Consider the following 23683-nt stretch of genomic DNA (forward strand, 5'->3'; position numbering starts at 1 on the left):
ATGGTTTTTGACAGAAAAACAGCTCCTTCAAGGGTTCATCCACACCAGCAAGAAAAGCTGGAATAGACAGAACCTGGAAAAATTAAAAAGTAGAAAATGTCTTAACCTGTGAGCAAATCTCCCCCTTCTACTCTGCTATGGTGATATTCGACCTTCCAGGATCTACAGGGAAGCTGGAGAGGGACTTTTCCTCAAGAACTGGAGTGACAGGACAAGGGGGAATGGATTCAAACTGACAGAGGGCAAATTTAGGTTGGATATTGGGAAGAAGTCTTTCCCTGTGAGGGTGGTGAGGTCCTGGCTCAGATTTTCTAGGGAATTTCTGGATGCCCCATCCCTGGAGGTGTCCAAGGGTAGGTTGGAGCAACCTGGTCTAGTGGGAAGTGTTCCTGCCCATGGTGAGGGGTGGAATGAGAAGATCTTTAGGGTCCTTTCAACCCAACCCATTCTGTGAGTCCATGGCTCTGTAATGGTTTTATTGTAGTGCAGGAAAGGTAGGGAGGGAGGATCCCTGCTCCCAAATACTGGATCAAGGAACAGTGACTGACTTCACTCCCAGCTGGGCCATCCCTGGGGATTTCGAAGTCTGAACCTCATCCTGTTGTAAGGATATGAATTTTCCCCCTGTGCGGAGAGAAGTCTCCCACAGCCAGAGAAATTAAAACTAAAACTTCATTTGTTTTTTGCAGAACAGAATCACTTTAATGAGAAAAAAGCATTCACAGAAAAGCATTTCAGAATATGAAGAATATCAGATCACAGGCAACTCCTTCCATGGTTGTTCTTCTCCAGCTGGACAGTGAAGTTGCATTTTAGGAGAATATAAATTGTTGTTTTATCCCACACATTACACACACACAGAGATGGAAAAAAAAGCCCAGAAGATGGCAAGTAGAAGGTGAATGAATCAAGGAGGAGTTGTGTCCTTCCAGCTCCACCAGAGTGGGGTGGCCGTGGTCACAACATCTCCTTTGGGGCCAGGACTGTATCTCTCAGTTGTCGGTTTCCTTACTCTGGGATATTTCCGCAGGGTTTAGCAGGACCCCCAGTAGCCACGGCCGTAGCGGCCGTACCAGGAGGAGTAGGGGCTGCAATAGCCAGAGCCAAAGGCTCTGCCAGAGCCGTACAGGCCCCGGTAACCCCCACAGCCCCACAGACCCCCATAGCCCAGGGAGGAACCCCCATAGCCCCACAGACCCCCGTAGCCCAGGGATCCATAGCCCCCATATCCATAGAGACCACCATAACCCCCAGAGCCATAGCCCCCATAGCCCCACAGGCCCCCATAGCCCAGGGAGGACCCTGAGGCTCCAAGGACGGGCGCTCCAGCAGATCCCACCACGGAATCCTGCGGGAAGGAGCTGAGGATGGGGCCAGGGAAGGTGACCACCACGGCGGGAGGCTGGATGACGGTGGTGGAGTCGGGGCACTGGCGCACACACGGCTCATTCCCGCTGTCGGCGATGGGCTGGGGCCGGAGGACACCGCAGGCAGAGGTGGGGTACAGGTCGTAGCAGGACATTTTGCAGGGATTGGAGGTCAACACAGGCTAAAAAAGAAGACAAGGACTTTAAAATTCAGCAATTTACATTAAAATAACAAGTACAGTATTCCGAGTATTCCTCACTTTGCTATCTCAGTGCTCTCCTTTTCCAAAAAGTGTCTTTTCCAAAATTCTCTAGAAGGTGTTCACACACAAGAGCAAGTGGGAAATGTTCTGAAAATCTTGTCCCTCATAACACCCTGAAAAGAACTACAACTTATTTCTCCACATTAAATTGAAAACTGGGAAGCAAAAGCAGCAAGAGCAAAGTGACTTTGTCCAAGGTCATTGGATGAGTCATTAGGAAAACACAGATTTGGGTTTAGCTGGTTTACGTGAGATGGAGCTTATATAGAACTTAATTACAGTAGCTTGATCTTCCCACTCATCCCAATTTTGCTGAGAGTCAAGGGAACAACAGATTATAGGATTGTGAGAGCCTGGGTTTCCCAGAAAGGCATTTGACAAAACAATAAAGGACAAATCTCTAACCATGTTTGATAAATCCTTAACAGAGTTTTGAGGAGGAACTTGAAAGCAAGAAGGTGAAGGAGAGCCTGAAGATTTGAGGTAGCAGGACACAAATGACTTTATCACGTGTGAACGGCTGCAGGGGTGACAACCTCATCAAACCTTGAACCTTTTATGCAAATGTTGGGATGGGTTAAATGTATCAAAAATGAGGATCAGAGAATCATAGACTTTCTCAAGTTGGAAGTGACTCATAAGAATCAGGTCCAACTCCCTGCTTTTTTGCAGGATTACTTAGAACTAAACCAGAGAACCTTGGAATTACCCGGGGTTGGAAGAGATCCTAAAGATCATCCAGTCCCACCCCCTGCCATGCGTGGGGACACCTTCCACTACCCCAGATTGCTCCAAGCCCTGTCCAACCTGGACACTTCCAGGGATGTGGAATCCATGGAGTGACCTGTGCCAAGGCCTCTCCAGCCTCACAGAGAACAATTCCTTCTCAATATCCAACCGAAATTTCCCCTCTGTCACTCTGACCCCATTCCCTGTGTCCCGTCCCTGCAGTTCCTGAGGAAAAGTCCCTCTCCAGCTTCCCTGGAACCCCTGCAGATCCTGGAAGGTGCTGTGAGGTCTCCACACAACCTTCTCTCCTCCAGGCTGAACATTCCCAGCTCTCCCAGCCTGTCTCCAGAGGGGAGGTGCTTCAGTCACCTCAGTTGTCTCAGAGCATTGTCCAATTGCTCCAAGGTCTGGTGTTCCTGACACCAAGAACTCCACAGGGTCCCACACACCAAAAAGTTGTATCTGCCACCCCAGAGACAGAAAGATGCTTGATCTTTCACAAGTCCATGCAGACAGAGCCAACAGAAAGGATGGTGAACATCAACTCAAGTTGAAACCAACAATGAAAAATACACAGAGAGCAACCGAGAAGATTCAGACTTACCCAAGTCTCCAAGAAGTCAAGGGAAGTGTTTGGAGGAGAGAGGAGACAGAGGACCTTTTATATCAGCTGGAGGTACCAGATCAGCATCTCTTGCCCGCCCCAGTTTCAAATTCATGCAACCATCAGGATGATGAAATTGTTGGGTTTATTATTGGGGTTTACAAGGCCTTTCAAATTTGTTTGTAATAATGATCTAAACATCACTTGAGATCATAGAGAATTCTTTCATCTTGTGACGACTTGGGAGGAAATTAACACCCAGCATTATTCCTGTCACTTCCTTGGAATCACATCAGGAATTGCCAAGCCAGCTCCTCTCGGTATTAACTGAACACCTGGAGGGGGCTCATGGGTTTATTGGAATTACAAAGTGCAACGTCATGAGTGGGATATTTGTCTAAGTGCCTGTACAGGATGGAAGTTAAAGACTGTCAGTGGCATACACAGCAAGTCTGGGGGAGGTTTCTTCTTGTTTGGCTTCCCCACCTGCAGCTGGAAGTCACAGCACCCTTGGGAAGGGGTGATGTTTCCAGTGGGATTTGACGAGGGCTGTAATGGGGACAATTCCATTCAGAACCAGAGAATCATGGAATGTCCTCAGTTTAAAGGGATCCACAAGAATCATCAAAGTCCGACTCCTGGCCAGGCATGGGAAAGCTCCAGGAATCCCACCATGGGCCTGGGAGCATTGTCCAAACTCTTCTTGACCTCTGGCAGGCCCAGAAGAGCAGTAGCAACTCAAGGGACCTCCAACATGTGCTTCAATGTCTTATGTGGGTGCTGGAATTTTGTCTTGAGCAGGAAGAACAGTGAAATCCTTAATTTTGGCCAAGTCCACAGAATTCCATGGAGGAGACAGAGGGGAACCTTTGTCTTCCTGAGGGTTGTCTTGGTTTTGGAGATAAACAAGGAATGAATTCACAAAGTTAACTAAAGCCACAATGGGATTGGAGGTCCTGAAGAGACTTTTCCCAGGTGTCGATGGTCCGATGTTGTCCAGACAAAGACGGTACCTGAGAACACTGAACAGGCCTGAGGAAACGTGGGATATTTTAGGAAAAATGGGTCCTCCGGTGCAGAAGTCGAAATGTGATGGAATTGCTTTGAATTATTGCCTCGGATTCTTAGGAATTCATGAGCTCCTGTGATACACAAGTCATAAATCCCAAATAGGGCTGAGCTGGAAGTTTCTGGGATGAGGGAACAATCAGGAATTTGTAATGTGGGACACAAAGGCTCCTTCTTACCTCGTTTATGGATGGACCATTTTAATATGCAGACTCCACACCAGAAATTATCCCTAAATGCTGAGGTGGGGTTCTCAGCCTTTGTGGGGTGGGGGGTTTTGAACAATAATCTTTTCAAGCTTCCAAGGAACAAGTCCATGCAAATCCTGTAGATGATCCAGTAGATTAAAGGCATGGAGCTGGATTTAGGTGCCTCACAATTATTCAAACACCTCAGTCAAGATATTTGTGTCCTTGGTATCCTTGGTATCATCAGTTCAAGGCCAAATACTGGGGGTGTTTGCACTTTTGGGTTTTTTCACAATGAAAAAGAATTAGAAATAAAAAATTCTGTATAAAACCTGGAATTTCATGAGCTGTATTTTATTCTAAACACTTCCAGGGATGGGACAACCACAGGGTCTGCTCCCAGGGAACAAGGGACAGGAAAACAGGGAATGGCCTCTAGCTGTACCAGGGGAGGGTCAGGTTGGACATGAGGAGGAATTTCCTCCTGGAAAGGGTGGTCAGACCTTGGAAGGGGCTGCCCAGGGATCTATGGAGCTGCTACCCTTGGAGGTGTCTGAGGAATTCCTGGACATTGGTCTGGGTGGCCAGGTGAGGATCGGGCACAGCTTGGACTCGATGGTCTTGGAGGGCTTTTCCAACCCAAATAATTCCAAGATTCTGTAGCAGAAACCACTTAAGCACCACAGGATGCTTTCCATGCCTTCCTTCAGGTTCCATATTGTCCTTGTATTAAGCAGCTGAGACTGATGATGATAAAGATAAAAATTATGACCCCAAAGTTGCTCTAAATCATTTTATCTCCAGGTATTTTTTGAAATGGAAAAAAAGCTCTGCACATCAGGTGACCCCAAGTGAGCAGATGGGTTTTGCCATTAATGATGGAGAAGCTCTGGAAGAGCGTTGGGATAATTCCTGCTGTAACGCCAGGGCTGTGAGTGGAATGATAAGAGGAATGAAGATGACTTGTCCCCAGTGGAGATGAAAGAGGGCTCTGTGATGAAATGCACTTATCACATTTCACGAGACTTCGGACCAGCAAACAAACAAAGAGTCAGCAGAACTTTGAGGACCTACGTGTCGCATTCATTTGGGGTTTGCCCCAATTATGCACATCCCCAAATTGCACCTTAGATGATCCCTGGGATCTTGGGAATGGTATAAAAGCTCTCCCAGCCCAGGGCTCTTCACTTCGCCTTCCTTGCTTCAACCACCTCGGTGAGAAAGGTAAGCACCATTCTATGGGATCTCTTCTCTAAAATTCCGGTCTCTTCTCTGCTGGTTTTAATTAAGGTTGGAATCAGCCATACAGATTCTAAGATTCTTAATAATTGGATTATTTTGCCATGGTTTTATTTTTACTTGGTGTTGGACATTCATGAGCTTGAAATGATAAAACCATTGTTTCTGGAGAGTAGAAATTAGAAAAATTACCAAAGCAGCTTCCAAAACCTTACAGAAGGTTTGTTCAGTCCATGGGAATTTTTTCATGGGTTATATCATGAAAGTTCTTGATATTTGTCTATCAAGAAGTGGTAGAAGCTTAATTGGATGATATCTTTGCATGGTCTGGCAGTGGGGTAGAATGAAGAAGTGCTTTTTGGTGGAAACGAAGTACAAGAAATTAGGAATGAGACCCCAGGAGAGCTGACAGCTCAGAGTGCAAGTGATTTACAAAAACACTGGCGAGAAGGAGTGATCAGAGAGATCACAATTATTTCCATCCACACGTCCAAATATCAAACCTTTTAACCATTGAATTTCTTTTTTGTTCACTCCTCAGTGTCTGTTGACCTCCAATCCCTGCAAAATGTCCTGCTACGACCTGTACCCCTCCTCTGCCTGCGGTGTCCTCCGGCCCCAGCCCATCGCCGACAGCGGGAATGAGCCGTGCGTGCGCCAGTGCCCCGACTCCACCACCGTCATCCAGCCTCCCGCCGTGGTGGTCACCTTCCCCGGCCCCATCCTCAGCTCCTTCCCGCAGGATTCCGTGGTGGGATCTGCTGGAGCGCCCGTCCTTGGAGCCTCAGGGTCCTCCCTGGGCTATGGGGGCCTGTGGGGCTATGGGGGCTATGGCTCTGGGAGTTATGGTGGTCTCTATGGATATGGGGGCTATGGATCCCTGGGCTACGGGGGTCTGTGGGGCTATGGGGGTTCCTCCCTGGGCTATGGGGGTCTGTGGGGCTGTGGGGGTTACCGGGGCCTGTACGGCTCTGGCAGAGCCTTTGGCTCTGGCTATTGCAGCCCCTACTCCTCCTGGTACGGCCGCTACGGCCGTGGCTACTGGGGGTCCTGCTAAACCCTGCGGAAAACCCTCTAGGTGATGTAGAAGGGCAAAGCAAAACACAGATTCTTCTTGCCTTTAAATTCTTCCCTGATAGCTCCATGGGTTTAATTCCTTTTTATCTCCTGCTTTATCACCCCTGTGACTGAATGCGGTGACAGACTGAAGTGCCTTTCAAGCTCTGCCGTCTTGCATTTACAATCCCGATGTTACAATGTTGTTTGTGTTCTTTTCATTCTCATTAAAACTCTGTTGCATCACTGAAAATCCTCGTGTCAGGCTTTTGTGTTCTCACCCACCCCACGTTTGCCAGCCTCGCTGGGTGAAGCTCCCTGCTCTGCATGAGGCTGCAAAAACATTGAGCAAACCCTGCCCAGAGGGGGAGAGTCTCCATGGAGAGCCTTCCATGGGGCTGTTTTCCCACTGAATTACAGTGTGGTCACATCGTGGTGGCAAAAGATGAGCAGGAGTTTCCTCTACATGTTGAGCTCGGTGTGCAGAGGGGGCTTCTTTAAATCCTCAGCAAGGACCTCATGAGTGGTCATGGAATCATAGAATTGGGTTGGAAGAACCTTGAAGATCATCAAGACCATGGGCAGGGCAGGGACACCTTCCACCATCCCAGGTTGCTCCAACCTGGCCTTGGGAAATTCCAGGGACGGGGCAGCCGTGGAATCACCCATGCCAGGGTGTCTCCACTCTCAAACGGAGGAATTTCATCCCAGTATTCCATCTAAACCTCCCTTCTTTCAGTTTTAATCCCTTCCTCCTTCTCCTGTTGCTCCAGACCCAGACAGAAAAAGTCTCCAGACAGAAAAAGTCTCTCCCCATGTTCCTTGTGGCCCCTCAGGTCCAGGAAGGCCACATTTAGGCCACCCCAGAACCTTCTCCAGGCTGAAAAATCCCAATTCCCTCAGCCTTTCACTTTGCACCCCCTACATCTGGGACAACTTTGGTTCTGTTTGTTATTTATATATTAAATAGAAATAGAAGTTGGGTCCATATTTTATAAGTAGCCTAAAACCCAAGAAAAGCACTGCATCATATACGTCATTATCTTTTTATGTTATCAGCAAAGCACAAAACTACCTCCTGAGTCAGGCTGATCCTTATCTCACAAGGAGTTTTCCTTATCTGGTTCAGCGGCCAAAAGATCTCAGGGTACGTATTTTCCGACAGCAAAAGGAATTGTTGAACATCACCGTCTTTAGAGAACTTCTGACCAGAAACTGAAGGAAAAATGTGACTTAAAAAAGGCAAAAGCTTCTGCAGTGCCCAGCTCCCCTCTCTGTAATGGAACAGCAAATTTCTTAGTGTTTTGATTACCTAAAAAAGCAGTGAAAAATCAGGTTTTTATTTGGTTTTATTTCATTGTTTCTGGAAAATGGAATGACTCCCAGCAAAACCCAGAGCTTCCCCAGTGGTATCCAAGTTACAGCCAGAGGGGATGTTCTACCTCCTGCCAGGACCTGAAAAATCAGTCAGAAAATCTGTCTACCTCCTGCCAGGACCTGAAAAATCTGCTAGAAAATCTGTGGTGGTAAAGAGATCAGTAAGAAAAGATCAGATTACAAAAGGAGCCCTTAAGCAGGGTTTAAGCCAGGCTCTAACGGAGATCCCAATGTGCTTCCGGAGGGAAGGGACAAAGGATCTGGGTGATGACACGGGATGGTGGCTGAGCCACCACCCTCGGGTCAGGGCAATCCTCGAGTTGGTCATCAGGAAACGTGACTGAGTGTGGCTGTCACCCAGCAGAGCCTTCTGTGGGACAAGGGGAAAAGCCTGGAAATGTCACGGAAGTGGGAAAATCCGGTGTCCAGTTCTGGGTCCCTCATGGCAAGGGGGGCATTGAGGGGCTGGAGAATGTCCAGGGATGAGAATGGAGCTGGAGCAGCAGAGGAAGGGTCTGGAGCATCCTGAGGGAGCTGGGGGAATTCAGCCTTGAGAAAAGGGGGATTCAGGGGGAATTTGGGCTCTTCCAGGGGGGATTTGGGATCTGATCGCAGGGAACGGGGCCAGCACAAGAGGGAACGGCCTCGAGCTGTGCCAGGGGAGGCTCAGGGTGGATATTTGGGAAAATCCCTCCCGGAAAGGGTGGCCAGGCCTTGGGAGGGGCTGCCCAGGGAGGGTTGGAGTGGCCATCCCTGGAGGTGGCTGAGGGATCCCTGGACACTGGTCTGGCTGACCAGGTGGGGACCAGGCACAGCTTGGACTCGGTGACCTTGGAGCTCTTTTCCAACTTAAATAATTCTGGGATTCTGTGAACCTCCAGGCAGTTTCGAGGAGGGGCTTTTGATACATCCTTTAAGCTGCCTGAGGAGCCCAAGGCTCCCATTAATGCATTTATCACACCTGGGTCACCTCACGGTGACGAAAGAGTTTTGCTCAATATTTCTGTTTATGAGTTGATTCAAATTCTGACGCTGCACGAAATGCAAATTACAACCCAAAGATTTCTTTCATCTCAGCACTTAATTGGCCAAGATTCACGCCTGGTAATGTTCCATGAAATACATTTGGAATGACAGCACGGATTCTGCTGCTTCATTTATTCACCTCTCATTAGCTGGCATAATGATGCTGGCTCAGGTGTTAATCATCATTTTCATCTGCTTGAAGGTGCAAGATTTTTTTCTTTCTTCTTCACCAGTGGTAGATAAAAAAATTGATTAAAACCTCAGTGTCTTCTGTGTGAAATCAGCAACTTTTACGTGAAGTTGGAATTCAAATTTGGACAAAGTCATCCTGCACCTTTCAAAGGAAATATCAATAATTTTTTAAACCATCCAGATCCATGTTTTGTCTCCCAGATGTTTGGGCTATAAAGAGAAATGAAATGTGAATTAAAACATCAGCACTGAAGGAGAAACCCAAATAAATGAAAATTTAAATGATACGAGAAGATAACACTGAAATTCTGAGGTGAGAAACCATGAGCTGGTGAAGGCAACAGGAAGAGTTCACTTGGGCAAATCATTTATTTTTTTACATTTTATTTTTAATATTAATTTAAAAACTAATTCTAATTGCATTTCAAAATGCTGGGCTGTTAGAACACAACCACATATTTATATTGCAATAATCACACCCCATTTCGTGGATAAACCATTAAGGAGGGTTTGGGAAGTGCTTAAAAACACACCCAAAAAATATTTGGACACCTTTTGGGGGGGGGGGGGGGGGAGTTACTCCTGTAATCCCCTGGGGACATCTCAAAGTTTGGGGGAAAGAACCTCCCAATTTCAGTGTAACTTTGGTAGAAATGTGTTTATTTAACAACGCATCCACAGCAAATGAGGGGTTTGGCTCTGTTCATCACCCAGAATTTGGGAATATGGGAATAAGGGTGGGACACCTCATCAAACATTCCCTGTTTACGAGCTGGGCCTTTTGGCTGAGCTGGTTCTGTGTCTCCCCAGCCAATGAAAGCAAAATTGGGGTGTTTTGGGTGTGATCCCAACTCGGGCCGGGTAAACACCGGAGATAGGGTGAAGTGTCCTGCAGAAATTCCTGTCCCTCCCCACTGAGGATTGGGGAAGGCTGAGTAATTCCAGGTGGTGAAGGGAAATGTTTGATCTCAGTCCAAAAGGACTGAGGAATTTGCCCGAATCCACCTTTTTTCTTGTGTTTTGTGGAGAAGGTTGTGTGGAGACCCTTCCAGGATCTACAGGGGCTCCAGAGAAGCTGGAGAGGGACTTTTCCTCAGGAACTGCAGGGACAGGACCCAGGGAATGGGTTCAGGCTGACAGAAGGGGAATTGAGGTTGGATATTGGGAAGGAATTGTTCTCTGTGAGGGTGGTGAGGTTTCCAACTCTTTTCCAACCTTTTTCCTCTTTTCCAACCTCAAAGATTCTGGAGTTCTGTGAAAAACACACTGACATCCGTCCAGAAAAAAAGCTTTGATTTAAGCCCCGTTTTACGCACTGAAATACTGTATTTTCTGCATCGAGGGAAATCAGGAATTTCCCAATCCTGGTGGGCAAATCCACGATTCCCACAACGACCTGAGGTTTGTGGCTGCAGGTGTGAAAAGCGTCAGGAGCATTCCTTCCACCACTCCAAGCATTCCATTGCAAAATGTGGGAGCAGAAGTGACGAGAGTCGAGACCTGGAGCCCTTATACCCAAACCTGTCCACGGCAGCAGGTTCTGACTCCGATTAAAATCATTAGGGAAAGGTAATGAAGGAAGTGCCCAATAAATGGGAGTTTAATTCCCGCTGGGTGGGATGATCCTGGCGGGAAGCTGCTCCATCAGGCTCCGAGATGAAAGGGAGCCGAGAACTGGAATGTGCCGATTGTGCTGGGCAGAGATTTAGGGTGGTTTTGCAAACTGCAAGCGAGAAGAGTTTCGTCACTTTGGGGAGTGATTTGGGCTCGTTGGAGGTGGCGACTCCGGAGCTCGGTGTGGTTCAGCCCCGGGGCATCCCAGGATTTGTATAAAAGCAGCAGCTCGATGGAGCTTCTCCATCCTTCTCCTGCTTTCTTCTTCTCCATCAGGTAAGTCTGATGCCTCTTCACTCCTTCCCCAGCTCCAGAATGCCTTCGCTTTTTGATTTTTTTATTCCAGTTCACAACTATTACATTAATTTTCAGGACTTTATTTTACCTTTGTTCTTCTTTTTATTCTTTAAATTTTCATTCTTGTAGTATCCTGGCAAGTGTTTTACTGCAAGGCTTTAGGACCCAAACCCAGGGTTTGAGACATCTTTTATTTAGGAAGGATTTATTTCCCTGTAATTTGTATTTGGCCATTCTTGGATCGACAGCAGAGTGAAAATGTAGGAAGTCACAAGCTTTAAAACATTGAATTTTCCTGCATTTCATTTCATGACTGAATTAGGGAAATTTGGCCATCCCACCTCTCCCAACACCAAGCGTGCTTCTGTCCCATCCCAATTTTTCACCTGGGGATGTTTTCCCCCATTCCCCAACTCCCCCTAAGCTCCACCTGCCCTTTCCCAGTTTTCAGCAGCTCCTTCTCTGTATTCCAGGACCGCCTCCACCCCTGCCAGAAAATGTCCTGCTACGACCTGTGCCCCACCACCGGCAGCATCGCCTGCCCCCAGCCCGTGGCCAACAGCTGCAACGAGCCGTGTGTCCGGCAGTGTCCGGACTCCACCGCCCTCATCCAGCCGCCCCCCGTGGTGGTCACCTTCCCCGGCCCCATCCTCAGCTCCTTCCCGCAGCAAGCCGTGGTGGGATCTGCAGGAGCACCGGCCTTTGGAGGCTCCCTGGGCTATGGGGGTCTCTACGGCACCGGGGCTTTCCTGGGATATGGTGCTCGCTCCGGATATGGGATCTCAGCGCTGGGCAGCGGCTCCTGCAGCCCCTGCGGCCCCTCCTCATCCCGCCGCTTCAGCCGCCTCTTCCGCGGCTCCTGCGGGCCCTGCTGAGGGCACGGGAGCCTCCAGGGAATCCCAGGAATGCCCAAATCCACGGCCACGAGGGTGAGGGGTCGGAGTTCCCACAGCCCCTTCGCATTCCCCATCTTTCTCCTACTTCTTGTTCGGCATCTCCTCGTTGTTTGCTCTCACTGCCTGTACTGGCATTCCCGGTTTATTGGACCAGCGTGGGACAGCCCATTCCCTATGGATATCACCCACAATGACCAATATCCTCAGCACCAGCTGCACAACAGCCAGGAGGAGCCAGCTGAGGACGTCTCGGAGCAGGACTTTGGTTGGACTTTGCCCGAAATTGTCCAGGAATGGATTTTCCACGTTCTGTGATCTCTGGCTTTGCAAAGGGACATTTCTTGCTCATTAAAACTTCGTTGCATCACACAGCAGCCTCCTGGTTTCCCTTTTTCCCCCCTTTTTTCCCTTCACCCACAGCCTGGCCTGGGTGATCTCCCCACAGGCAGGTCCAGGCTGCTCCCTGAGGAGGACCACGGCCTGATTTTCCAAGGTGTCCCAAATGTTTCCATAATGAAACCCCTCGGTAGCAGTTTTCCATTCTTTGAAGGTAAAAAAACCCCAAAAACATTAAAATAACAGAATTCCAGAGTCATTAAGGTTGGAAAAGGCCATCGAGTCCAAACTTTGACCCCCTGTGTGGGCAAAATTGATGGGACATAGGGAATTTAACAGGTAGAATTAATCTGTTATTTTATTTAACAAGGAATTCTGGAATCGAGGAATGGTTTGGATTGGGAAGGACCTCCAAAGGTCATCCAGTCCCACCCCTCTGCCACGGGCTGTTCTCTCACTAGGTCAGATCGCTCAAAGCCCCTTGAACACTGCAAAAATTAAAAGATTCCAGACATTCCTATTAAATTATTTGGGTTTTAAGTAAAAAAAGAGGGAATGAGATAAAAAAGAAACTTTTCTTTGGTGTGTCTGATGGAGAATTTCATACAAAACACCTGAAAAATTGAAGTGCAGCTCCTCCAATCACAAAACCAAGAAAAATCAAATCCTCCCTTTGCCAATCCCACCAGAATCTGGCCCTGGAAGAAAGGTGGAATCCATCCCTGGGCCTTTGTGCCTGCAGGGAATTTGCTAGCCTGGAGCACCCAAAACCCATTAAATACAGTATTGAAATCAAACAGGAGAGGATTAATTGGCACCGGGATCTGCCCCGAGCTGGGTTTTGCAACGCCTTTAATGAGTCAGCTGCTGATTGCATCTCAATTAACAGCACTGCCCTCGTGCTGGGACCTGAACACGGGGTAAGACAAGAGTGCAGTGACCTCTGGGGTTCAGGAGGAGAGTTTTTCTCCTCCTGAGAGTTTTCTTCCCGCTCCTGGGAATTCCCTGTGCAGCTGGCAGATGGATCAGGAGTCTCAGCTGAAGGTGCAAACTCCCAATGGAATTTTTCTGTCCCGTTCTTCTTCAAATTCTGCCCAAGAACTGCAGGAAATGTCACAGTCAGACACATTCCTCTGTTGAAGTGGCCAGAAAATGGTGATTTTTGTATCAAATTGGCTCCATAATCAGGAGTCAAAGGAACAGAGGCTGCTCTAGAGCAGAGAAGGGCAGCAGAAGATGGAAAAAAGGAGGAGAAAAACCCCCAAACTTTGAGCCGCTTCCTGATCTTTTTCCTGTCTTTCTTTCTTTTTCGTCCAAGCCCAGGGAGAATTAAGGAATTAAAGGGTAAAGAATTGGCCTTTGGGGTTCCATAGAACCAGAAAATCGTTTGGGTTGGAAGGGACCTTAAAGATCTTTCATTTATGGGCAGCGACTCCTTCCACAATCCCAGGTCGCTCCAGCCTGGCCTTGGAGACTTCCAGGGATGGGGCAGCCAGAAATTTCCTAGAAAAGCTGTGCCAGGGCCTCCCCACCCTCCCAGGGAAGAGGGGGTTGCTCTGCAGGGAACACGTAACAACTCTAATTTCATTTCATTTCATTCAGGCAGATAAATGGGCAAGTTCAAGGAACTCACAGAATTCCAGCAAAAGTTTTGCCGTTCGGTTAAAAATTCCTGTGGGAATTTCCAAGGGAAGTTTTCCAAGGGAAGTTTTTCCCCACAGATCATTCCAGGCTATTTTTAAACAATGAAAAAAAAAAAAAAACATTAAATGGCCGTGTGGGGATGGAATTAAATTGCAGCCTGGGGCAGGGATTGAGACACCAATAATCCGAGTCACCCGTGTTTAACTTTCTTTGGGAACAGGGAACAGCCACGCCTGTCCTGAGGGAAGACCCAAATGGAATTGGAAGGGTTGCAAAACGTCTTTATCCCTCATGGAATGACTTTGTGTCACCGCACTTCCTCCTGCCCAAGGGACCTGGGCACCTTCCAGGTGTGGAAAGGCAGCAAACACTGCTACGCTCATCCAGAATGGGGGAAACCCCCCAAAATTAGGGATAAAAACCACAGGAAAACTCTGGGGTTTGATGCACAATGGTTTAATGAGAAAGGAGGAAGCAAAATATCACAGTGGGGATGGAAAACACCGGGGGAAATCTTGCTGGGGCAAGGAAAGGATTGCTCCAGGGCCGTGCATTCCACGGGGTGACTCCTGGATTTTCACTTCCTGGGAAGGTGACACAACCTCATCCCACTTTCTGCCGGCCAGGAATCATGGATAGGATGATTCTGAGGTTGTTATCAGCAGGAGCCACTGGAAAAAAGAGTCAGAAAAATGAAAGGAATTTACATAAAAATGTGGGACTGAGGATGCTCCAGGAAATTGCTGGGATTTGTGGAGTCTCCTCTTCCTCCGTGGTGGCCTTTGGCTCCTTCCTCCTCATTCCTCGGGTGTTTAACAGGGTCTGCAGCTCCCAAACCCGTATCCAGAGGATCCATAGGAAGAGTAGGACCTCCCATAGCTGTAGGATCCGTAGGAGCCCCTGGATTCCAGGAAGCCCCCGGAGCCGGACGGTGCAGAGGATCCCACGACACTCTCCTGGGGGCAGGAGCTGAGGATGGGGCCTGGGAAGGTCATGACCACGGGCGGGGGGTAGATGACAGCCCTGGAGTCCCCGCAGGAGGTGACACAGGGCTGGTTCCAGGTGCTGGCCACGGGCTGGGGGCAGGAGATCCCGCAGGGAGCCAGGCAGCGGGAGCTGGAGCTCTGTCTGTAGGAAAACATCTTCGGGAATGGGGATAGCTCTGGAATATTCGAGCCGGAGGCAGCAGGAAGGTCAGAGACCAGCTGGATGGAGATCGGGCTGGGAAGAGAAAGAACGGACAGCAAAAAGGTCACAAAGAGGCTCAGAATTTGGGGTTTTCCATCTTCTCATGTCCTTGTCTCCCATTTCTCCTGACTCCTAATTATGGAGTCAAGTTGACACAAAAACCCCCCATAATTAACAGTAAAATAATTCTGTATTTGGCCTCACGTTGTCCCTGTTGTTCCCGTTTCTCCTTCCCCCCGTTCCTTTTGAAATCTGACTTAACAGGACTTTGGGTTTATTTTATAATTAACTGGAGGGAAGAACAGAAATCCCTGTTTTATTTACTGACACCCTGTGCTGGTTCTGCACCTCCTGGAATCAGGACAGCTCCAAGAGGGAAGTCAGGAAGAGCCCGAAATTCCCCCTGAATCCCCCTTTTCTCCAGGATGAGCCCCCCCAGCTCCCTCAGGATTCTCCAGACCCTTTTCCTGCTGCTCCAGCACCGTTCCCACCTCTGGCCCCGCTCCAGCCTCTCCATGTCCCTCTTTCCATGCTTGTCCAGCACTGAACACAGCCCTGGACATTCCCCTCCCCATTCCCAGCACAATCCCTACCCTGGCCCTGCTGGCCCCATGGTTCTGGATCTGAACAAAGCTCATTTCAGATGCTGACAGTTCCAGAAACAATTCCAGGTTTGGACTTACCCCTGTGGAGCACGGAGAGGGCTGGGAGGATCGGATGGAGCAGCCCAGAGCCGAGTGGGTTTTTATACCTTTCCTTGGGCAATCAGCTGGAGCTGAAACATGTACGGCTGATGAATGAGCCAACAAAAATTCCCTCCGCCTGTCACTGCCCCAGATAAAGTCATTATTTGGCTCAGCAATTATTGTTGTTGTCTTTACATCGCGGCATTACTCAGGCAGAGTAACGATTTTTTTTTTTTTTTGAACTTTTATTATTGCTTTTCCCTACTTCTGGGATTGCCTCACAGAGCAGGGATTGCTCAGAGCTCGATCCATAAACACGAGCTGCTGACATAGCTCAGCTCCCACCCCACTTTTTCCAAGGAAAGGGGGAATTGTGCAATTTCTCCCATGATTGACCCACAGTAACTCCCGTGACTCTGATACGAGGCATGTTCATCCATAGGCACCTTCCTGCTAAATTTGGGAATGGGAAGAGCTCATTCCCATCCTCCTGGCCAAGGAACACACCCAATTCCTGCTTGAAATGTCCAGGTGGAGTAACCTGGGAGCCGGGGAGTTTTGCGGGGGAAATCCACGTCCACTTTTTAGGGAATCCATGGGATCAGCGCTGAGCTCGGGGGTGCTGACTGAGGAGGATTCACGGATTGGGGTGAGCCAGGTCAGGGAGGGGACCCATGCATCACCCCCGGAAAACCTTGGAATATTCAGGTGCAGCTCCAGCTGATGCAAAGGTTTGGCTGCAACTTCAGCAGATTTATTCCTCGGATTCCTCCCTCTCCAGTCATTCACTGGGTAAATATCCTGCTGTTTCTCCACATTTTCCATACCCAGCATTATTCCCAAAGCCTTTTTCAGCCTCAAGAAATGAGCTTTTCCCCTCCAAAATCCCTCCCCTTTATGGAATTATAATTTGAGCAACTGGTTTTGAGTGCACCTGGGATTTCTGTCCTAAAATGCCCATTTTATTCCGGTTTTTCTGTTGGTAACTGTTAGGGTACGAAGCCTGAGGAAGCCTTTCTTGGGGTTTCCCCAAGTGTTGTTTCCCAAACCTTGAAATTTACAGTTCAGAGCACCCACCCAAACCAAAAACAGGATTAGAAAAAACAGGGAAGGGGGAATTTGTGGGGCCACAACCCCCAGGAGCTGCTCCTGCCCCAACCACACCTGGTTTCACTTCACCTGGCACCAAACGGTGACAGAGGCGCCACATCCCAGCAGGTGAATCACAGAACCCTTGGAAATCGTCCCTGTCCCAACCTCCCCATCCTCCTGAAAGGGCAAAAGGAGAAGCTCGGCAGGACCAATCCAAATAAACCCCAAAATTCTTTGTTTCAGCTCGTGGTGTTTGATTTTTCCCCTCTGCTCCTCTCTGGTGAGATCTCACCGGGAATTCTGTGCCCGGTTCAGGTGTCCCCAAGCCACGAAGCTGCTCAGTGGATTGGAGCCCCTTCCCGATGGGTCCAGGCTGGGAATGTTGGGAATGTTCAGCCTGTGGAGACCTCAGAGCCTCTCCCAGGATCTTCAGGGGCTCCGGGGAAGCTGGAGAGGGACTTTTCGTGAAGAACTACAGGGACAGGACACAGGGAATGGGTGATGGAGGAGGAATTTCAGTTGGATATTGGGAAGGAATTGTTCCCTGTGAGGGCCTGGCCCAGGATATTCCATGGATTCCCCATCCCTGGGAATGTCCAAGGCCGGGTTGGAGCCACCTGGCCCATGGAAACTATCCCTGCCTGTGAAGCAATTCCACAAAGAAATTAATTCCCCAACATTTTCACCATCTTGGCAAAATCAGCAAAAAAACGCTGCAGGAAGTGAAACTGCTTCCAAAAAAATCAAGGAAGAAACTGGAGGGTGTTGGGGGAAACTGGCAATTGTCCCGAGGCGGATAAAACAATCGGAGCCCGGGGAGGGTTGGGAAACACCAGGGATGTCTCAACCCCCGCGGGCAATCCTGGGATGGGATAAAAGGCTCCTGGCTCCCAATTCCTCACATTCCAGCTCCGAATTCCTCGGATCACAGCTCCTCCGGCTTCTCCTCTTCAGGATCTGAGTGAGTCTGGGGGATACTTCGGGGGTGGCTGGGGTGGGAATCGCTCCGTGGGGGAGATCGGGAGGAGCTGCCTGGGAGGGATGGAGGGAGGGAAAGGGAGAGGGAGAAGCGAGAGAGAGAGAGAAAATCCTGAGTTTTTGGAGAGGGGGCTACTTAGGAGGGAGGGAGGGAGAGAGAGAGGGACTGGGAGAAGGGAAAAAGAAAAATCTGAGATTTTGGAGAGCAGCTGCATGGGAGGGACGGATGGAGGGAAAAGGAGAGAGGGACTAGGAGAAGAGAGAGAGAAAAATCTTCTGGGTTTTTGAAGAGTTTTTGGAGGCAGGGAGGGAAGGAAGGAAGGAAGGAAGGAAGGAAGGAAGGAAGGAGGAAAGGAGGGAGGAGGAGAGGACAGGGAGAAAGGAAAGAAAAAACCATCTGAGCTTCGCAGCGCAGCCCCTCCCAGCACATCCTGCCTGGTTTTCCAACCCTCTCTCCTTCCTTCCTTCCTTCCCTCCCTCCCCGTTCCGCAGCAGTTCCACCCTCTCCTCCCAGGATGTCCTTCTCCAGCCAGCTCAGCTCCCGCTGCTCTGCGCCCTGCGAGGTGTCCTGTCCCCAGCCCCTGGCCAGCGCCTGGAGCCAGCCCTGCGTCACCTCCTGCGGGGACTCGCGGGCCGTGGTCTACCCTCCGCCCGTGGTCATCACCTTCCCGGGGCCCATCCTCAGCTCCTGCCCCCAGGAGAGCGTCGTGGGATCCGCATTCCCATCGGGAGTGGAGCGCCCCATGGGCCTGCAGGGCTCCCTGGTCTACGGGGGCTTCTTGTCCTCCTCCTCCTCCTCCTCCAGGAATGTCTGGAGCCAGCGCTCCGGGGGCTGCGGGCCCTGCTGAATCGGGAAGAAGGGATGGATGGCGGGAGGAACCTGGGGGGAACGGCAGCAGGAGATGTAGCAGCAGCTGAGCAGGGGGACACGGCTCCAGGGGGCTGGGGAGAGGCCTGGGAGCTTCTCAGCATCCATGGGAGCTTCTCAGCATCCATGGGAGCTTCTCAGCATCCATGGGAGCTGCTCAGAATCCATGGGAGCTTCTCAGCATCCATGGGAGCTTCTCAGCATCCATGAGAGCTGCTCAGAATCCATGGGAGCTTCTCAGCATCCATGGGAGCTGCTCAGAATCCATGGGAGCTTCTCAGCATCCATGGGAGCTTCTCAGCATCCTTGGAAACCCTTCAGCATCCCTGGAAGCTCCTCAACACCCCTGGGAGCTGCTCAGAATCCCTGGGAGCTGCTCAGAATCCCTGGGAGCTGCTCAGAATCCCTGGGAAATGCTCGGAATCCCAGGAAGCTCCTCAGCACCCCCAGGAGCTGCCCTTCCTCTCACCCTTGCTGTTTCCAGTGTCAGTTTTCTCCAAATTTGCCTTTTCCCTCCTCAAACCCCGAATTGTTTGGTCACAACCCACATGTTCCTCGTTGTCTGAGCACAGAATTCCTGGGAATATGTCCGTGGATGGGTTTAATTGTTTGGGATTGTGTATTTTATCCCTTTGTGGGTTTTTCCTTGGATACCTCCGTGTCTGACAGGATGAGCTGTGCCCTTCCCCTGGGATTTGTCCGGGCCCTTTGAAACATGACTCAAGCCGGAAGAATGTGATGGAAATTAATTGGTTTAATTAATTAAATATTTAGAGTATTAATTTGGATCGAGTGCACCTTGCGCTTTTCCGCTTCTATCCCAATAAACTCCTGTGTTTGCATCCAAATCTCTTGGATTTCTTCTCTTCTTTTTGGGATAATGAAACCTCTGCTAACCCATGGAACCAAACCATCCCCTTACCCTGGAGATCTGGGGGTGAGGGTTTGGGTCTTCCAGTGAATGTTCTTTTGGATTCATCCATCACAAAATTCCCTGCATGCCCCATTTCACCTTCCCAGGGAACCACAAAATCCTTGGATAAAACAGGGGCGGTTCCACCCGGGGACTCTCGGCACCCCAGCCCCGTCTGCTGTCCTTGGGCTATTCCCAGATTTCCCTCACGCCTCGCCAGGTCATCCCTGGAAACTTTGGGATGGCGTTCAGATTCATCAAATTCCAGCCTCTCCGAGCCAATCCCGGCATTTATCCCCGGCAGGAACGAGAGGCGCTCCAGGAAAGCTGGAACTGTTCCAGTTTCTGTATTTTATACTTTAGAATTTGCTCAGAGATGGGGAAAAAACCAAGAAATTCTTCAGCCCTCGAATTTCCCTGGAATCCACAAAATACAAGAGACACACAGAGAGCGGAAATTCCCTTTTTAAAAAATTTTTTTTTAATATTATCACCCTGCAATGGGATTCTCCAGGGCAAGATTTTGCATGTTGGCATCAGAGCCTCGGACACTTCCAGGCATGGAGCAGCCCCAAATTCCCTGGAAAAGCTGTGCCAGGGCCTCCTCAAACTCTGAATTTCTTCCCTGAACTTGTATAAAGTTTATGCTGTGAAAGTATAAAGTGTGTCAAAAGTAAAGACGTGCATTAAAAGATATAAAAAGTAAATATATATTTATATAAAGTGGGGAAAACTGAAGTCTAAAGTGTATAAAGTTTTATTCTGTAAATGTCTGTATAAATTCCAGGGCTGTGGAATTTTTAGGATTTATAGCAAGGCCTGGGAAGTCCTTTTAACACCTGAATTAATGGAAGAGACAATTCCTGGAAGAACGGGGTTAAACATTTAGAAACCACCCAAATAACAGAGGAGAACTCCAAACTGTGATGCAGAAAGGATTTTATTGGGGCCAACAAATGGGATTTATCCCACAGCAACAGCGCCAATGGGAATTACAGAGGAATTTGGGTAAATTTACACTGAGGCAGAGCCAATCGATGGGAATTGTGATCCGGGGGATCCGATCCAGAGGGAATCGCCGGCCTGGGATCGTTCCTCGGGATGAAGGAGCAGCCCCGGCCCCTCTCGGAGCGCTCCCCACTCACAGCTTGCGAATTTGCTCCTTTTTCTGCTGGATTTGCTCATCCAGGGAATCTTTGCCGGGCTTGGCAGGGTGGGAATAGCCGGGGTAGGAATTTCGGGAATAGCAAGGGTAGGAATTGCGGGAATAGCAGGACGAGGAGGAGGAATTCCAGCCACCAACAGCGACTCCGGGCTCGCAGGAGTTCTGGACACCGCCGTAGCCAAAGGAACTTCCCATTCCCGATGGGAATGCGGATCCCACGACGCTCTCCTGGGGGCAGGAGCTGAGGATGGGCCCCGGGAAGGTGATGACCACGGGCGGAGGGTAGACCACGGCCCGCGAGTCCCCGCAGGAGGTGGCGCAGGGCTGGCTCCAGGCGCTGGCCAGGGGCTGGGGACAGGACACCTCGCAGAGCTGCTGGCAGGACATCGCGGGGGCTGGAGGTGACCCTGGGACACAGAGAGGGGACAACGTGGGGGACAGAGCAGGGCACCCAGCCTTGGACACTTCCAGGCATGGGGCAGCCCCAAATTCGCTGGAAAAGCTGCGCCAGGGCTGACCCAAACTCTGAATTTCTCCCAAAATTTGCAAAAAGTTCATCCTGGGAAAAGGGCAAAGGGGAGCCCTCATCGATCCCATTTATCTAAAGCTGAAGTGCCCCGGGTAAAGCTGTTTTAAATTAAATTAATGTCAGGATTAATGCGTTTTACCCTTTTTTATTTCCTGTAGTTCTGTTTCCAAAACTTGAAACATCTCCCACCACTCCTTAGGGATTTTTTTGAGATAAATGAAACAATATTCGAGCTCAAACCCTCCCCGCTCCCCCAAAACCTGACTTACGTGGTCGCACAGCAGGAGATGAGATAAGAATGGCAGATAAATGATTTAAAGTCTCGCTGAAGGAGCTTTTATACAACTCCTCACTTCACCCCGAGGGAAGGGAAGGATTCCTGTCCTCCTTTGTCCCCATTGTCCCTCAAATACCTTTTTCTTTTTTGCTTCTGTCACTCAATCAAGGTAATTGTGGCCATTGTTTCTCCCAAAACTCCACCTTGAGTGGTTTTAAATCCCGGAGATTTTGGGATGTCAAACAGGGAGGGCGATTCCCATCTTTGGCACAATCCCCGGGACAGAGGGACCTGAAGATTTATTTTGCTATGAGTTTTCATAGCAATTTTTCCAAATTTTATTAAAATCCTACTATTTCACATCTCCCCGTGGATTGGCCTCTCCATCTCCTGTTCATGTTTCTCACAGGGCCCCAAACAAAGGTCCCTGACTCAGAGCCGGGGCAGGAGATGAAAGAGTGAGGCCTTGGTGTGCCGAGGGCTCCTCCCTGGATCTCCTTTTCCACTGAATCAACAGCTGGGGCTGGGATTTCACCTCAGATTTTAATAACCCCCGTGAAGAAACTGGCACGAAAAATTACCCAATTCCTGCGGGGTGTTGGACAAATGAGGGGTTAGGTGCAAGGTGGAGGAGAAACAAGGGTTTGATGTTGTCTCAAGATAAGAAAACACCGAGATGGAGAAGGGAGGATTGGGGAATTAAAATGAAATTGTTTTGGCAGCAGCTGGAGCAGGTGTGAGCACAAAGGAAATGCTATTTCCAGGGAAGGAGTTAAACAGAAATCCAGGGATCATTCCCAGCGTCTGAGGAGGAGGAGAAGGAAGGTTTTGGGATGAGGATGAAGGAAAAAAAAACAATGATTCAGGAATTTGGAGATGTTTTTGACAGAGATCGTTGCTTCCCTTGGCTTCCCCCATCGTCATCCTGACTCAGGACCCCGCGCCCCGTCCAGACTTCCCCCTGGAAGGTGCTGAGCCCACAGAAAATCCCGCTTTATTCAGCATTAATTTGTCATAATCATGTTTTCCCAGCAGGTAAAAACTGCTCTTTCCAGGCCCTCGACTCCCACGCGAGACAGGGAATCACGGGAGGCTCCGCTGATGATTTTTTTGTTCTGGCGGAGATGATTAAAGAGAGGCCCAGAGGATTTACAAAACATCCCGTGGCAATGCAGGGAGCCTCTGGGAGGAGATGTCGGGCACGGCTGGGACTTGTCAGCGCGATTAATTGTAATTATAACTCCATCATCTCCTGGAAATGGGGCTGGCGCTCGGATACCGCAGAAACAGAGCTCAGGGAGCACGAAACGAAACCGGACGGGTTTGGGTTGGGTGAAAGGGAGGATTCTCCTCCCCAGGAGTGCCCAGGGTGGGATGTCCCCACCCCAAGGGCAACGAGGGCATCAAAAAACCTCTCCCCAAATTCCCGGCCAAGGTCATTTCCCGGCTGGAAATTCATCCCAGCCCGCTGTGCCTCAATCTTTATCTTCCCCCGGGTCTAGACTTGATTTTATTTCTGTTCTCCGTGGATTAATCACCCTGATGAATTCAGCAGCGAGGCCGGGGCAACGTCTGTGTTTATAATAAAGGAAAGAAAGCATTCCCATCCCACTCGGAAAACCCTCAGGAATGCCGATTCCAGCTCCTGGCGGGGCAGGGACGCGGCTCCTGCTGCAGGAGGGAATGGCCACGGGCGATCTAAATCAGCTCCCCAATCACCCGCAGCTGTGCGAGCAATTATTTTGATTTTTAATTAGTTCAAAGTCATCAAGTTCCGGCGCGGAAGGACCCCAGAACTGACCCTGCTCTCCGCTCTGTGCTCCCTATGCCGCGAGAGGATGGGATTTTCCAGCAGTAAATGGATTGAATTCAAACCCCTGTGATGTTTCAGTACAAAAGAGTTGTTAAAAATGTTACATTTGGGGGTTTTCTGCTCTGAAGCTGGGAAAAGTGGAAGAAGGAAGTGAATTCCTGGGGTGAGGAAGAAGAAGCGAAGGGTGAATCCCCTTTTGAGATGAAAGCTCGCTGCCCGGGCGGTGATACCATCCCAATAAACAAGAATTGCCCAACGTGCCGGGATTCCTCCGCCCC

General features: G+C 49.5%; 4 protein-coding genes across 4 annotated transcripts; 2 read left to right on the top strand and 2 right to left on the bottom strand.

The window, feature by feature from the left end:
• Window positions 1–1033: 1033 nt before the first annotated feature.
• LOC309583138 (scale keratin-like) lies at window positions 1034–1522 on the bottom strand (the record flags this gene model as incomplete). The annotated part of the gene is made up of 1 exon (XM_082298684.1): window positions 1034–1522. One exon carries the CDS (start codon window positions 1520–1522, stop codon window positions 1034–1036), a length of 489 nt encoding a protein of 162 aa, XP_082154810.1.
• Window positions 1523–6026: 4504 nt separating this feature from the next.
• On the top strand, window positions 6027–6515 carry LOC309583139 (scale keratin-like; the record flags this gene model as incomplete). The annotated part of the gene is made up of 1 exon (XM_082298685.1): window positions 6027–6515. The coding sequence occupies one exon, from the start codon at window positions 6027–6029 to the stop codon at window positions 6513–6515; it is 489 nt and encodes a 162-aa protein (XP_082154811.1).
• A 5002-nt stretch (window positions 6516–11517) lies between these two features.
• LOC309583024 (uncharacterized protein) lies at window positions 11518–11895 on the top strand (the record flags this gene model as incomplete). The annotated part of the gene is made up of 1 exon (XM_082298523.1): window positions 11518–11895. The coding sequence occupies one exon, from the start codon at window positions 11518–11520 to the stop codon at window positions 11893–11895; it is 378 nt and encodes a 125-aa protein (XP_082154649.1).
• A 2813-nt stretch (window positions 11896–14708) lies between these two features.
• Window positions 14709–15038, bottom strand: LOC309583023 (feather keratin B-4-like; the record flags this gene model as incomplete). The annotated part of the gene is made up of 1 exon (XM_082298522.1): window positions 14709–15038. One exon carries the CDS (start codon window positions 15036–15038, stop codon window positions 14709–14711), a length of 330 nt encoding a protein of 109 aa, XP_082154648.1.
• Between the last annotated feature and the right edge of the window lie 8645 nt (window positions 15039–23683).

This window comes from Coloeus monedula, assembly GCF_965178545.1.
Source record: "Coloeus monedula genome assembly, chromosome: 29".
Taxonomy (NCBI): domain Eukaryota; kingdom Metazoa; phylum Chordata; class Aves; order Passeriformes; family Corvidae; genus Coloeus; species Coloeus monedula.